This window comes from Dermochelys coriacea, chromosome 1, assembly GCF_009764565.3.
Source record: "Dermochelys coriacea isolate rDerCor1 chromosome 1, rDerCor1.pri.v4, whole genome shotgun sequence".
Lineage (NCBI taxonomy): Eukaryota > Metazoa > Chordata > Testudines > Dermochelyidae > Dermochelys > Dermochelys coriacea.
The window spans coordinates 198,462,548-198,479,925 of record NC_050068.2 but is presented as its reverse complement, the minus strand read 5'-3'; the positions used below and the strand labels follow the sequence as shown (position 1 = coordinate 198,479,925).

The 17,378-nt window shown below is 38.2% G+C and overlaps 1 protein-coding gene across 3 annotated transcripts in view; it reads left to right on the top strand.

Annotated features, from left to right (window-relative positions):
- Nucleotides 1-17,378, top strand: part of DCBLD2 (discoidin, CUB and LCCL domain containing 2) — an 80,414-nt gene that overhangs the window by 44,238 nt on the left and 18,798 nt on the right. For all 3 annotated transcript variants that reach the window (XM_038396486.2, XM_043511442.1, XM_043511457.1), the window contains exons 10-14: nt 9,978-10,125; nt 10,572-10,700; nt 12,479-12,572; nt 13,086-13,135; nt 16,240-16,377. In XM_038396486.2, the coding sequence (XP_038252414.1) occupies nt 9,978-10,125; nt 10,572-10,700; nt 12,479-12,572; nt 13,086-13,135; nt 16,240-16,377 (559 nt within the window). The remainder of the gene's footprint in view (nt 1-9,977; nt 10,126-10,571; nt 10,701-12,478; nt 12,573-13,085; nt 13,136-16,239; nt 16,378-17,378) is intronic.

Sequence of the window (17,378 nt, the reverse complement as noted above, 5' to 3'; positions counted from 1 at the left end):
ACAAGGGATCAGAGTTATCCTGGATTTGAAGAGCTTGAATGTGCATCCGCTTCAAAGGTTCTTATTCCTTCTCTCCCATGTTCACCTTAACGCTATTGAAAATTGCTCCCAAGAAGAGCTCTTATCATTAGGCTGGAGTTAAACCAGGAATGGATTCAAATTGGGACACCTGGTTGAGAAACTGGACAAGATTGCAATTACTAATGTGCTGGCCTTTCTTGTTACCTTTCATCTTGCAATTCTAACCCATATTGTGATGGGAAGACTTCTGTTGACAGTTGAAACATGGGGAAAAGTGTCTTCATTACTTTTATTTTGTGTATCAGAGTTCTTAGGATTGCTTGGAAACAGTCACACTGGGAAGTCTTCTGGAGAGGAGAGTAAGACACTCCTTGGTGACTGGCAGGACTGGTCCTGCCTGTTGAAGCTACACAGGAAAACTGACTAGGAACTGTGAGTGAGCCTTGGGCAGTCTGAGAAGAAACATAATCAGCCATTGATTTTAATTCTAGCTTTGACTGCCCTCTTCTGGCCTTTAAGGTAAAAATCTTCATTCTTTAGCCTGATAATTAGACTTTATGATTGTCAAAAATGTTTAATTGGATCACTCTCCTGCCTGAGAATATAATGGTTTTCTATTTTTATACTTAGATATTAGCCTTTTCTACAGTGTATTTGAACTATGTGTTTTTGTCTCTAGTACAGTGACCACCTGCAAATTCCTGAAGTACAATGCAATATGTAGCTTGAAATTCAGTTGTGGTTAATAAAATAAAGTCTTAAATAAAAGAAGAAATATTTAAAAATACATTTGTAGTAATGTACTTAACCAAAACCCGCCAGTTGTGATGAAAAAGTATATTTAAATAATTGGAGCAAAAAGAAACCTATAGTTATAGTGTAGTATACTTTCCTCTGCTCCTAGATCACCTTCTAAACAACTATGCTTTTCAGTTGCTACATATATGCGGATGCTCTCCCTTTGATTCTTAAATATATGCACAGTGCACACATCTGGAGGTTTTATTCCAATTTATATTTTTAAAAATAAGTTTAAAAAGTCAAGAGTTGAGCACTGTTGAAACTCTTGCTAGTAGCTTCGTAACTCTTGCAAGTTATAAGGGAAATTGTGAGAAGAAAATGGTGATGTAACCAGGGCTTTTAGGAGTGTGTTTCTGCTACTGTTTCTAACCTTTTATTCTGAAAAAATCAGAAGGAAGCATTTGAAGTGGTGATTAATAAAAAGTGAAAGATAAAAGTTAACCTGTTGTTGCTTTCTGAAGGGGAGGGGAAAACAGGGGCAAATAGGAATACAAAGAGAAGGTGGAAGTTAATTTTTTATCTTAAAAAAAAAAATCTCTGCTTCCCTTACATGTGTTTTCATGTTAAAAAAAGATAATTGAGTTTAAGACAAATCTGATGAGAGACGACTTCAGTGCTTGGTACCATAAATTTGACCTAAATAGAAAGAAGCAGTGAATGAGCAGCAATACTGTTCATTGTTAATCTTAGTGAAGATGCTGGCTAACATTATCAAGAGCAACTAATTGTTTTAGTTGCTTCCATTCTTGGGTGCGTAGTTTGAGAGAGCTTAAAGAGAGACATTTTCAGAAAATGCTGAGCATATGCCTGAAAATCTGTTCCTAATAAGGTGTTAAATTGGGTTCCCAGAACCCCTATACATATTAGGAAATTTTGGCCACTGTTTGGCATGTTTAAAAAAAAAAATCACCTTTTGCAATTGAGTGTCTTAATCCAAGAGCAAAGAGCTGTTTAGCCAGTTGCAGACAAATCTTGCTCCATTCAGTAGTGTTTATTGGTTAGCATTACATTATTAAACAGTCTAGAAAATTGAAGAAAGCATTCTTTCCCATTGTTGCTATCACATTATCCTAGCAATCGAAACGGGCATATAGCACAAACAAGAATACAAGTGAGCAGTTAGGAGAACAGATCTTTGTGCACTAGGCATCAGCCCACTCATTTGTCTTTCTCCTGAAAGTGCTCTCCTTCTGTGGGGCCCATAAATGCTACCATATGTCAGTAAGAACTGTCAGCACACTATTAATAAAGAAAATAGTCCTAAGTTAGAGCCCTCTTCTATGTCTCTCAGTCTGTTCTTGTGATCTGTCTATTTAGATTATAAGAATTTTGGGATGGGGACCACGACTTCCTCTGAATTGTGCAGCACAGAGCACACTGTCTGAACAGTAGGGTATTTTAGCTTCTATTATTTTAAAATAAACGGAATAAACTCCTTTTGCCAACATACTTTCTGAGCAAATGAGGCCCATAATATATTTGCAGGCTTCAGTGTCTCGTTTCTGCACTTATCATTCTGAAGAATGTTTTGATAAAACTCTGGAGCCTGGTGTATGGTATACTGAGAACGTCTTTAATTTTGTCTACGCGCACACCTCCCCCCCCCCCATTACAGCATGCTATCCATGCACTAATGTTATATATTTTGGTGAATGAAACAACTTTCTGTCCCTTCAAAAAGTAAAAGTAGAAAGAAAGTTTAATTATACCTCTAGTTTGGTTAGTGTTTTCAAACTTGAGAAAATATACTTTAATCCCTAAGTATGTAATGCTAGACTAAAATCAAGGAAATGAATCCCTGAAAGTCCATGAAGATTTTTGTTGCTTTTATTCCCTCACCTAATAAAATAAAACACTACTTACTTACAACCAGATCATATATTTTAACCACCTTTTAAAAGAGCTTTTCACTAGGGCTATCAAATGATTAAAAAAATTAATCATGATTAATCATGCTATTAAACAGTAAGAGAATACTATTTATTTAAATATTTTTGGATGTTCCCTACATTTTCAAATATATTGATTTCAGTTACAACACAGAATACAAAGTATACAACGCTCACTTTATATTTATTTTTTATTACAAATATTTGCACTGTAAAAACCAAAAGAAATAGTAGTTTTCAATTCACCTAATACAAGTACTGTTGTGCAATCTCTATCATGAAAGTTGAACTTACAGATGTAGAATTATGTACAAAAAACAACTGCATTGTTTTATTTTTGAATGTAAAACTTTACAGCCTACAAGTCCACTCAGTCCTACTTGTTCAGCCAATTGCTCAGACAAACAAGTTTGTTTACATTTGCAGGAGTTAATGTTGCCTGCTTCTTATTTACAGTGTCACCTGAAAGTGAGAACAGGCATTCACATGGCACTGTGGTAGCCAGTGTTGCAATTTATTTATGTGCCAGATGTGTTAAAGATTCATATGTCCCTTCATGCTTCGACCACCATTCCAGAGGACTTGTGTCCATGCTGATGATGGGTGGGTTCTGCTCAATAACGATCCAAAGCTGAGCTGACCGATGCATATTCATTTTCATCATCTGAGTCAGATGCCACCAGCAGAAAGTTGATTTTCTTTTTTGGTGATTCAGAGCCTCTAGTTTCCGCATCAGAGTATTGCTCTTTTAAGATTTCTGGAAGCATGCTCCACATCTCGTACCTCTCAGATTTTGGAAGGCACTTCAGATTCTTAAACTTTGAGTGAAGTGCTGTAGCCATCTTTAGAAATTTTACATTGGTACCTTCTTTGCGTTGTGTCAAATCTGCAGTGAAAGTGTTCCAAGACTGCTATAACATGAAGTATATGGCAGAATGCGGGTAAAACAGAACAGGAGACATACTATTCTGCCCCCAAGGAGTGCAGTCACAAATTTAATTAACACATTATTTTTTTAATGAGCATCATCAGCATGAAACTAGGTCTTCTGGAATGGTGGCCAAAGCATGAAGAGGCATGCAAATGTTTAGCATATCTGGCATATAAATACCTTGCAATGCCGGCTACAAAAGTGCCATGCGAACTCCTGTTCTTACTTTCAGATGACATTGTAAATAAGAAGCAGGCAGCATTATCTCCCGTAAGTGTAAACAAACTTGTTTGTCTTAGTGATTGGTTGAACAAGAAGTAGGACTGAGTGGACTTACAGACTCTAAAGTTTTTTACATTTATTTTGGTTTTGAGTGCAGGTACGTAACACAAATCTACATTTGTAATTACAGTATTGTATGAGGTGAATTGAAAAATACTATTTATGTTTATCATTTTTGCAGTGCAAATATTTGTAATACAAATAATATAAAGTGAGCACTGTACACTTTGTATTTTGTTTTGTAATTGAAATCAACATATTTGAAAATGTAGAAAAACATCCAAAAATATTTAATAAATATCAATTCGTATTCTATTGTTAACAGTGCGATTAAAACTGCTGTTAATCGTGATTGATTTTCTTGAGTTAATCACGTGAGTTAACTGCGATTAATCGAAAGCCCTAGTTTTAACTTAGTGTTAGTTATGGAAATATGTGATATCTATAATCTTATATATGACATAAATTTGAAATTAGAATTTCGGCTCAGATTCTTGCTTATTTGGACCCAAAACTAGATGTGTGATACACAGTGTTTGTAGCTGCACTTTGTAACTCTTCCTTTGTGGTGCTATAACAGTCACTGATATGGGTGTGAATCTACAGAAGTAGGAGTAATTCCTTTGTATTTTTTTTAACAGATTACTTTTCTGCCATGGAAGCATCTTAGACATTTCTAATATTGCCTATCGCTATAATATCATCTGGTGCTATCATAATATGCAGTCATAACTTCACCATTGCATACTTCACAGTGTGCATTTTAAAAATAAACCTGCACTGGTCTCTCACTGTTGTTCACTACATCATCGTTTATGTTCCCTCCATTATTGTTTATGTACTATCTGTATTACTGTAGTGCCTAGGACAGTGATTCTCAAATGTGGCTGTCTTGGAGCTCTTTTCCCAAACTGCTAGCTGCCTCCACTACTCTGCTCCCTGCAGCAGCCACCAATGCCCACGGTTGGCCCAGCAGCATTTCACTGAAGTGTGTAGGGCTGCTGCTTCTGTGTATTCCATAGAGATGAACAACTGAAGCGCCCTCTCTGTGATCCCTGTGTGTCAGAGCTGAGAAGTTTTGGTGTGCAAAGCATTCAGATCACTTCAGAGAACCTGTGCATGTGGCTGTAGTGATGCTAAACATGTTTCCAACAACTGTTATACATGAGTGTGCATTTATTTTGTGAAGAGCAAATACAGAAACAAGCTTACTGACAAAAACCTGGAGGCTGCACTCTGACGAGTACTGGAAGAGAGGAGTCATGATCAGTTCCCTTTCAAGAACCTTTTGAAATTTAAAAAAGTTCATATTTACAACTATTTGGCTACAAAAAAATGAGATAGTTTGTTACAAACTTTAAAAAAAAATTAGTAATAGATAGTAATATAGCTAGTAAAAACCGTGTAACTTGTGGTATTAATAGTACATATTATTCTTTATAGTGAAAAGATGTATTGTTTTATTTACATGACTCTTTCAAATAACCAAGTGACTAAATTATCACTAGTATAATATTTTAACGTTCGAAACTGGCCACTGTGAATATGCTGTAGCCACATGTTTGGCCACAGTAAAAACTCATTTGAGAACCACTAGCGTAGGAACTCCCGTCACAGACCAGGACCTATCCTATTAGGTACACAACAAAAAGACTGTCCCGGTCTCAAAGAGATTGCATTGATCCATAGTCTGGCAGAGAATACAATGCTATGCTATATAGAGGATTTGGCTTTACCTAGACTCTATTCTGTCCTATGTAAAGAAGGGCAAAACTTGCAGTTGACCAGAATATGTGTATAAGACTCTATTGTGCATTAGAAGATGACTATACCCATACCATAATTTTCTCTCTGTGATTAGATTTTTATATAAAAGCAAAGATTGTATTGGCATATGTGTATCTGAGCAATGCGCGAATGAGGAAGTTTGGGGTAAGTGCTCTTGCAGTGGGAGACTGGCAATGACTTCTACTCAAGCACTTTTTAATCCACTGCAAACTGCACTCCATTCTTTTACATAAATATTCAGTGACATATAAGTTCCTGAACTAGAGATCTTATGTTAATCATATCCAATTTACAGTAGATAAACTTGTGATATTGTATAAGTAATCTTAATTAAAGGAAGAATGGAGGAACTGGTAGGAATTTTTGTTTCCTTTCTTGATTTATTGATGGTAAAAGGGCAGGTGTTTTGACTTTCAATAGGAAATTAGCTGTCTGCTGCCTTTTTCCTGTAGATGGAGCTAAAAGTCCATGTGATGATCTAGCATTATCTTTTCCTTCCCACCCTTTGGATTAATAGAGGATTATGAAAAATACCAGTCATGAGCTTGGGGCTGCATCTAGAAGGTTGTAACAGACTAACGAAGCAGTAATGAATGCCCTTGTGCAATTAAGTAACTACAGGCCTGTTAGTTTGACATCTGTAGTATGCAAGGTCCTGGAAAAAATTTTGAAGGAGAATATCGTTAAGGACATTGAAGTCAATGGTAAATGGGACAAAACACAACATGGTTTTACAAAAGGTAGATCGTGCCAAACCAACCTAATCTCCTTTTTTGAGAAAGTAACAGATTTTTTAGACAAAGGAAACGCATGGATCTAATTTACCTAGACTTCAGTAAGGTGTTTGATACCGTGCCACATGGGGAATTATTAGTTAAATTGGAAAAGATGGGGATCAATATGAACATCAAAAGGTGGATAAGGAATTGGTTAAAGGGGAGACTGCAACGGGTCCTACTGAAAGGCGAACTGTCAGGCTGGAGGGAGGTTACTAGTGAAGTTCCTCAGGGATCAGTTTTGGGACCAATCTTATTTAATCTTTTTATTACTGACCTGGGCACAAAAAGTGGGAGTGTGCTAATAAAGTTTGCAGATGATACAAAGCTGGGAGGTATTGCCAATTCAGAGAAGGATCGGGATATCATACAGGAGGATCTGGATGACCTTGTAAACTGGAGTAATAGTAATAGGATGAAATTTAATAGTGAGAAGTGTAAGGTTATGCATTTAGGGATTAATAACAAGAATTTTAGTTTTAAGCTGGGGATGCATCAATTAGAGTAACGGATGAGGAGAAGGACCTTGGAGTATTGGTTGATCATAGGATGACTATGAGCTGCCAATGGGATATGGCTGTGAAAAAAGCTAATGCGGTTTTGGGATGCATCAGGAGAGGCATTTCCAGTAGGGATAAGGAGGTTTTAGTACTGTTATACAAGGCACTAGTGAGACCTCACCTGGAATACTGTGTGCAGTTCTGGTCTCCCATGTTTAAAAAGGATGAATTCAAACTGGAACAGGTACAGAGAAGGGCTACTAGGATGATCCGAGGAATGGAAAACTTGCCTTATGAAAGGAGACTCAAGGAGCTTGGCTTGTTTAGCCTAACTAAAAGAAGGTTGAGGGGAGATATGATTGCTCTCTATAAAGATATCAGAGGGATAAATACCGGAGAGGGAGAGGAATTATTTAAACTCAGTACCAATTTGGAGACGCGAACAAATGGGTATAAACTGGCCACTAGGAAGTTTAGACTTGAAATTAGATGAAGGTTTCTAACCATCAGAGGAGTGAAGTTTTGGAATAGCCTTCCAAGGGAAGCAGTGGGGGCAAAAGATCTGGCTTTAAGATTAAACTCGATCAGTTTATGGAGGAGATGGTATGATGGGATAATGTGATTTCGGTAATAAATTGATCTTTAAATATTCATGGTAAATAGGCCTAATCCCCTGAGATGGGATATTAGACGGGTGGGGTCTGAGTACCCAGGAAAGAATTTTCTGTAGTATCTGGCTGGTGAACCTTGCCCATATGCTCAGGGTTTAGCTGATTGCCATATTTGGGGTCGGGAAGGAATTTTCCTCCTGAGCAGATTGGAAGAGGCCCTGGAGGTTTTTTGCCTTCCTCTGTAGCATGGGGCACGGGTCACTGGAGGGAGTATTCTCTGCTCTTTGAAGTCTTTAAACCACGATTTGAGGACTTCAATAGCTCAGACATAGGTGAGGTTTTTTTGTAGGAGTGAGTGGGTGAGATTCTGTGGCCTGCGTTGTGCAGGAGGTCGGACTAGATGATCAGAATGGTCCCTTCTGACCTTAGTAGCTATGAATCTATAAGGTTTTATTCTCAATTTTGCCTTATGTCTCTAACACCTGTCTCTAATGCTGGCAGAAAGAAAATGCAAACGATACGTAGATACATTTCCCTTGATTCAAATGCAAACGATGTCATCCTCTAGCTGTCTCAGAACCTTGAAGAGATTGGCTTCTGGGAAAGACAGAGGTTATGCTTGTGGATAGAATACAGTTTGAAGAACTATAGGGGGCACTTGCCCTATCTCCATCAAAATAATGCTCCACATAGTTGTCCTGGACTGATCCTAGAAAGAGCATCTAGACAAACTTTCTTTCTCTGTCAGCTGATCAGAATATACCCTATCCTGCGAGACACAAACTTGGCCACAGTGATCAGATGTTCATAAACTTAGAGCTGATTGTTGTAATTCACTCTTCATTCGGGCACTAAAGAAATGATAACTGGCGCAGAGTGCACCTTTTGGCTAACCCGGTTTGATAAGACCACAGTATGTTTGTGTCCAGATAACTGTGCTGCCTACCTATCGAAGAGCAGATCAAGTTTGAAACCCTACCCTTGACCTAAATGATCGTAACAGGTTGGGTCAGCAGATCCTCTAAAAAGGATAGAACTAAGTGTGTCTGTAGGGACTCTAGCGGGCTTATGGAAAGTATTGTTTCCATGTATTTGTTTTAGATATTTCTGGACAATATGAGGAAGTTGCCTCCATTCCCAGGATTACTCAGTAGCTGTGTTGTCAACCCTAATCAAGCTTGCTCTCTCAGGGTTGTTTATGATAGACTGCTTCAGTTGAAATTGCCATGTATATCCCATTAATATACCAACAGGGAAGTGCAGGCTCAAATAGACCTTGGCTCCCAGGTATTTGATTTTTTATTTTTTTTTTCAACCAAGGAGGGTCTAGTTACTAGTATTTTTCAAGGCTTCCTTCTGCTTATGCTGCAAAGGGAAGGAGGGAAATAACTTTCTATCGGGATCTCATCCCCTCCTTGTAGTATGGACCAACCAACCCATGCCCCCCGAATTTCCGGTCAGATTTGTCTGACCATGTTCAGTACCTTCAAAAACACTGGATTTGGTTTCTCTTTTTCCAGCACACATTCAGAGTAGTCTTTCTAAGTCATTAGTGTGTGTCAGGTTTAGTGATGGTGGTCAGATAGTAACTATGTAATAGCTGGCATTTGTTTGATTTTCTATGTGAAAATAATTCATGGCCTGTAAAGTTCCATGACTAAAATAATCCACTATTTTTACCCTGAACAAATATATGGAATTGTTCCTAAAGGTCTTTTTGTGGGTTTTTCAAAATTCCAGAGTCCCTTTTGTTTTCATAACAAGATTTTCAACCTCTGTAGACTGCAACCATACAAGCACTAGAGTGTAATGTTGATTACATACTTGAAAATTCCATTCAGTAGAAGTTTTATCTATACACATGACAACCTAAAATACTATAAAGGCATCAACAGGTTTTTTTTGGCATTCTGTTGTAACTGCCTGCCATATTTGAGATCTAAGTACAAGACACAAGACTGATGGATATAAGATGCACAATTATCTATCAGTAAGATTAGACTCTTGCCATAGGCGTTATACGTAAAATGATAATGAAGTAGTGTCATGATAGCTGGCAGATTTTATTCTGGGACAACGGTCCTGGAAATGAGGTAGATGATGGGCACTAAAGTTATTTCTACTTGTCTACTCTTGTGGTAAGATGTTGAGGTTTTGGTTCATACTTCTCTGCAATTAGTCACCCTTTCTCTTGGAGAAGCTTGTCAGCAGCACTGTTCTGGGAAACAGGTAATAGGTTCTTATTACACAATGCAGTGTACTGCTTATTTGGTTAATTGAAGTTGTTAAATACGGCATAGTTAGCAATGAATTGGTATAGCATACATTGTAGGAGCTAATAATGCAGTTTGAATGTCTTTTTTTTTTTCTTTTTCTAGATATTTCAAGGAAACACTGAGTATTACCAGGAAGTTCGCAATAACTTCATTCCACCTATTATTGCACGTTTTGTTAGGGTTAACCCATTAAAATGGCATCAGAAAATTGCAATGAAAGTGGAACTGCTAGGATGTCAGTTTAATATAGGTAAGACCATTAAAAATGCCTCAGTCACTGTAAAACACTGGAATATGTTTGTAGATATCACCTAATTTTAACTTCTGGCTTTGTTTTCCATTAGAAATCATGACAAAATGTTTTTTCTCTAAAATATTTTTGAGGAGGATCAGAAAACCTCATCTTCCTGTAACATCCACTGGACTAATATTTTCTAGTTTAATTGATGCTCAAAATATTCTGAGATTTATGTAACTTGGAAAATACCTGCTTGAGGTGCTCCATGGATAAGCTCCTTGTATCAAAGATATTAGCAATTGGCTCTTTCTTTTCATGGGCTCGTCCTTTTCTGACTGAACAAAATGAATGGGTCCTTTGGTAAACTGGCCACATTTTCCTCTCATACGAAGGGAGCTTGTTAAACTTAAACCAGCACCATGATTGGGTAAACTTTTTTCCTAAATATCTTTATACAGGTCGGGCTCCAAAACTTACCATGCCACCACCACCACCACAAAGTAGCAACGACTTCTCCCTGCAGACTGATAAAACAACCTCCACTCCTGAGATCAAAAACACCACTGTGACTCCAATTGTAACCAAAGGTATCAACACTTAAGTGGTGATAGTGTTTGAGAACTGTAGTAATAGGTCTTATGTTAACATATCTTTCACTGTTGTTTGCAATGTTGTTTGTCTCATGATATTAGAGACAAGGTGTGTGAAGTGTTACCTTTTTTGGACCAACTTCTTTTGGTGAGAGACAAGCTTTCAAGCATCACAGAACTCTTCCTCTGTGTAGCTCGAAAGCTCATCTCAACAGAAGCTGGTCCAATAAAAGATATTACCTCACCCATCTTGTCTCTCTTACGCCAACATAGTTTATCTAAATGTAAATTATTTTGGATTTACTTTCTGCCCTTTATGGTGCTCTGAACTTATACCTGCTATAACAAATCCTATCACACTCACTTTTCCTTTTTAAATATTTATATTACTATAGTAGAGCCCCATATGATGGGTAATGATTTATAGCTACATTCTGCCCTCAAATATGCAAATGCAAATCCTTTGGAACAGCTTTTATATGAAAGATTAAAAAGACTGGGACATTCCAGCTTAGAAAAGAGGTGACCAAGGAGGATATGATAGAGATCTATAAAATCATGAATGGTGTGGAGAAAATAAATAGGGAAGTATTATTTAATCCTTCACATAACACAAGAACTAGAGGTCACCCAATTAATAGGCATCAGGTTTAAAACAAAATCAAGTACTTCTTCACACAACACACAGGCAACCTGTGGAACTCGTTACCAGGGAATGGTGTGAAGGCCAAAACTATAATTGGGTTAAAAAAAAAATTAGATAGGTTCATGGAGGATGGGCCCATTGATGGTTATTTGCCAAGATGGTCAGGGGGACAACTCCATGCTCTGGGTGTTCATAAACCTCTGCGTGCTAGAAGCTGGGACTGGACGATAGTGGATGGGTCACTCAATAATTGCTCTCTTCTGTTCATTCCCTCTGAAGCATGTGGCACTGGAAGACAGGATCCTAAGCTAGATGGATCATTGGTCTGACCCAGTATGGGCGTTCTTAAATATTCAGGTGCCCTTTTGAGCTAGAATTTTGAAATTGGGTACATCTCTTCATTCAAGGCCACTGATCACAAGAAAGACAAATTCCAGATTTGAACTTTCCATCTGAGTGAGTTCACCAAAAAGACATCAGTGTCTCTCTTATTGAATTTCAGCCATTTGTTACCTATTGTCAAAAAGTGATGAGTTCTAATATTTTACATTAATGCCATTAATTTCTTCCATGAAGCATCCATGCTGGTATGAAACCTCATCACTTTGATTTTTAGCCAAGAAAATTGTCAAAAGCGAGTAAGAGCACTACAAGTGCAGGCAGTGATGAAGGGCAGTTGGGACAGTAGTCCAAAGAGTAGGCTGCTGCCAAATGATATATGAACACTGTTTAAATGTCATTGACACCTTCAAGTCAATTTTAAGTATTTTAAGTTCAGAAGTCTGTGTTCCCGTGCTGTTCTAATTTTCTTTAGGTTGATATTCAGGCAAATTGTAATTTGAACTGTTTTCTTATATATAAATAATAAGAAATCTTCTGACCTCTGATATGGTAGCTTGGAAAAACTACTGATTGTACATATGTGGAAAAATTAGGTGTTAAATTTATTATTATTTAACATTTACATTTAAGGTAGCACCTAGAGGCCAGCCTGGTCAGGACCCCATTGTGCTAGGCACTGTACAAACATACAGAAAATTATGGTGTCTTCCCTAAAGAACTTGTGAACTAAAAATGGATGTGCAAAAAGTTATTCTGTCCTACACCACTTTTGTTTAATGGATTTCAGATGTGGCACTGGCAGCAGTCCTAGTTCCAGTATTGGTGATGGTCTTCACTACTCTCATTCTGATCTTAGTGTGTGCATGGCACTGGAGAAACCGGTAAATGGATGATTAGCACTCAAGTAAAGTATTTTAATTTAACATGTAGGTATGAAATACACTGCATATGTAAGTATGGAAACTGTAGTTAAATCCTTTCCAGAATGGATTCATTAGTTCAGAATAGTTTATTCATATATGAAGAGGAAATGTTCTGCATTCTGAAGATTCCATATTTTATTGGCTAGCTTTATGAAGGTTTGCTGTATTCTCTAGAGTTCTTTTCCTGAAATTTTGGGAGACACCAGTTTGTGGGGGATTATATTTTGAACCTTGAGCATCAGCTACAGCCAAGGGCATAGTCAAGGCCTTCTCTCCCCAGTCAATTCAAAGAGATCCACCCTAGTACATGACCCAGCAGTCTCCTTTCACATTGTCCAGTTGAGGAGGTGCTGAAATTGGAAAGTTGCAGCTTCATATCCTCCAACTACTCCAGCTATCAGGATTTATAACATATGTTTTTGCATTTGAGTGTGGTAGCTAAATGTGTCTAATTTTTTATTTTTTTTCCAGAAAGAAAAAAGCTGAAGGAACATACGACTTACCTTACTGGGATCGTGCAGGTAACAAAATGGTGACAAAATCTCTGGACTCAGTGCCAGCCTTAATGAGCATTAGTGTTTAAAACATGCATTTTAAACAATGATAATATCTGTAACTTCATCTCTACCAGCTTGTTGTAACACAGTGGTACTGAATTCCTCTTCCATTCAGACTTGTAACTTTTATTTCTGTACATTGGCTTCAAAAATAGGAAGACTCATTTTTTTCCAAAGTATACTCAGAATCTTGTAATATTGACTTGAAATTCTATAGAGGAAAGGTTGGAATCTTTCCATTTAAACAAACAAGAGAAATAGAACAAGGAATCTCATTTGAGCAATAATTTTTATATACAGTAATCAGATATCCTGAGAGTTCTGAATATTGATGAACTTCTGTAGGTTTTTTTAGTACTGAAAACACTTTAGTATGCTTGTCAACTTTATTTTCTATTTCCCCATTGCTCTTTTAAGTGCATGAGATTTTCTCAGTCTTCCATGCCTATAATATTATATCTGATTAGCTTTTTGTGATTTTTCACCTTGTGAAGATCCTCAGTTTAACACACACTCTTGTGACACACAAACACCCAACTTGTTTTAAGGGGAGGGGGAAAGGTGGTGGGTGGAGTTAAAATCTATAGCCTAGGAGTGCTAATACATGGGGCTCCTTATTCACTAAGAATGCTCACTGTTCAACATAAGAAGTTGGGACTAAATCGGGGGGTCCAGATAATCTTCATCCAAGAATATTAAAGGAATTGGCATCTGAAATTGCAAGCCCATTAGCAAGAATTTTTAATGAATCTGTAAACTCAGGAGTCGTACCGTATGATTGGAGAATTGCTAATATAGTTCATATTTTTAAGAAAGGGGAAAAAAAAAGTGATCCGGGTAACTACAGGCCTGTTAGTTTGACATCTGTAGCATGCAAGGTCCTGGAAAAAATTTTGAAGGAGAAATTAGTTAAGGACATTGAAGTCAATGGTAAATGGGACAAAACACAACATGGTTTTACAAAAGGTAGATCGTGCCAAACCAACCTGATCTCCTTTTTTTGAGAAAGTAACAGATTTTTTAGACAAAGGAAACGCAGTGGATCTAATTTACCTAGACTTCAGTAAGGCGTTTGATACCGTGCCACATGGGGAATTATTAGTTAAATTGGAAAAGATGGGGATCAATATGAACATCAAAAGGTGGATAAGGAATTGGTTAAAGGGGAGACTACAACAGGTCCTACTGATAGGCCAACTGTCAGGCTGGAAGGAGGTTACCAGTGGAGTTCCTCAGGGATCGGTTTTGGGACCAAACTTATTTAATCTTTTTATTACTGACCTGGGCACAAAAAGTGGGAGTGTGCTAATAAAGTTTGCAGATGATACAAAGCTGGGAGGTATTGCCAATTCAGAGAAGGATCGGGATATCATACAGGAGGATCTGGATGACCTTGTAAACTGGAGTAATAGTAATAGGATGAAATTTAATAGTGAGAAGTGTAAGGTTATGCATTTAGGGATTAATAACAAGAATTTTATTTATTAGCTGGGGACGCATCAATTAGAAGTAATGGAGGAGGAGAAGGACCTTGGAGTATTGGTTGATCATAGGATGACTATGAGCTGCCAATGGGATATGGCTGTGAAAAAAGCTAATGCGGTTTTGGGATGCATCAGGAGAGGTATTTCCAGTAGGGGTAAGGAGGTTTTAGTACTGTTATACAAGGCACTGGTGAGACCTCACCTAGAATACTGTGTGCAGTTCTGGTCTCCAATGTTTAAAAAGGATGAATTCAAACTGGAACAGGTACAGAGAAGGGCTACTAGGATGATCCGAGGAATGGAAAACTTGCCTTATGAAAGGAGACTCAAGGAGCTTGGCTTGTTTAGCCTAACTAAAAGAAGGTTGAGGGGAGATATGATTGCTCTCTATAAAGATATCAGAGGGATAAATACCAGAGAGGGAAAGGAATTATTTAAGCTCAGTACCAATGTGGAGACGTGAACAAATGGGTATAAACTGGCCACCAGGAAGTTTAGACTTGAAATTAGACGAAGGTTTCTAACCATCAGAGGAGTGAAGTTTTGGAATAGCCTTCCAAGGGAAGCAGTGGGGGCAAAAGATCTGGCTTTAAGATTAAACTCGATAAGTTTATGGAGGAGATGGTATGATGGGATAATGTGATTTCGGTAATTAATTGATCTTTAAATATTCATGGTAAATAGGCCTAATCCCCTGAGATGGGATATTAGACGGGTGGGATCTGAGTTACCCAGGAAGGAATTTTCTGTAGTATCTGGCTGGTGAACCTTGCCCAAATGCTCAGGGTTTAGCTGATTGCCATATTTGGGGTCGGGAAGGAATTTTCCTCCAGGGCAGATTGGAAGAGGTCCTGGAGGTTTTTTGCCTTCCTCTGTAGCATGGGGTACGGGTCACTGGAGGGAGGCTTCTCTGCTCCTTGAAGTCTTTAAACCACGATTTGAGGACTTCAATAGCTCAGACGTAGGTGAGGTTTTTTGTAGGAGTGGGTGGGTGAGATTCTGTGGCCTGCGTTGTGCAGGAGGTCGGACTAGATGATCAGAATGGTCCCTTCTGACCTTAGTATCTATGAATCTAAGTTTGTGTTTAAAACTATTCAAATGGCCTCTGTAATATTTTCCATGCTGTATTTTGAACCTAAAAATAATTTATTTACTGAAATGCTTTACATCTGTATAGTAGGACCAGCAATGGTGGTAACACAGAAATTCAGGACTAGATTCTTCATTCTGTCCCTGTTGCTTTGGAAATGATATCAGTTAAAAATGGAGTGGAAGTCTTATTTCTGAGCCTCCTGCCTTTTGTCAGACAGATTTGTTGGACATCAATAACTTCAACAGTGAATTAAATGCAATTTTATGGTTGTCTGGTAAAGTATCCTATAAGCTTCAGGTGTTCTGTGAATAGTGATAACTAATTCATTGACCTTTCCTTTCCGGGGGTGGGGAGGGAGCTGTTTTCACAGAGACTAAGAAAGGTGTGTGATACTTTTAGCATCTTTAGTAACTTATATGAATGAATTACCACTGACTTTTTATTATGCATTCTTGTAAGTTCTTACTACTTTTATTTCTAAAATCTTGAAGGGTGGTGGAAAGGCATGAAGCAGTTTCTCCCTGCCAAGTCAGCAGAGCATGAAGAAACCCCTGTTCGCTATAGCAACAGTGAAGTTAGTCACCTGAGACCAAGAGAAGTCCCAACTATCTTACAGGCTGAGTCTGCAGGTACCTGTTTTTTGTTGTGGACCATGTATTTGGTTTAATGTGTGAAATGATTTATACTGCATGCATTTGCTATAGCTGAAATCTGGTTTTACCCCTCATCTCCTGTTGTTTGTGGTGGAGAGAGAGAGAGTGAGCAAAAGACTTGACTTTGGTATATTCCTCCTTTCCTCCCTACCTGTTCTGTCTTCTCATAGTTATTCAGATTATAAAGGCAACACTTAATTCTGGCATATCCTAATTTTTGAGTGTTTGATTTTGCAACCTTAGTGTTGTGTGTAACTTCCTAAGATCAGGTCTACACTATAAACTTATATCAGTATAACTATGTCACTTAGGGGTGTGAAAAATACACAACCCTGTGTGATGCATTTATACTGACCTAATTGCTGGTGTAGACAGTACTATGTTGAGGGGAGAGCTTCTCCCCTCAACACAGCTACTGCCTCTTGTGGAGATGGATTAACTACACTGATGGGAGAAGCCCTCCTGTCAGAGTTGTAGCATCTTCACTAAAGCAGCACCAGGGTACTGCAGTGTTTTAAGAGTAGAGCTGCTCTACATTTTTAAATAGTGAGACAGACCCAGACCAGTGGGGTACAGGAGTCTGGTAGAAGGCAAATATAGTGGCCACTGGATGAATAGTTTTCTGTTCCCTGAGTGACCAGAGCAGGGGCTGCCCTAGAGCAATCAGGAACCTGCTAGAACCAATTAAGACACCTGGAGCCAATTAAGAATTTACTAGACTCAATTATGGCTGGCAGGCTAATCAGGATACCTGGTTTAAAAAGGACTTCATTTCAGTTAGTAGAGAGTGTGCAGGGAGTGGGAAGGCATGCTGCTGCTGGAGGACTGAGGAGTACAAGCGTTATCAGGCTTCAGGAGGAAGATCCTGCAGTGAGGATAAAGAAGGTGTTGGGAGGAGGCCATGGGGAAGTAGCCCAGGGAGTTGTAGCTGTCACGCAGCTGATACAGGAGACATTGTAGACAGCTGCTATCCACAG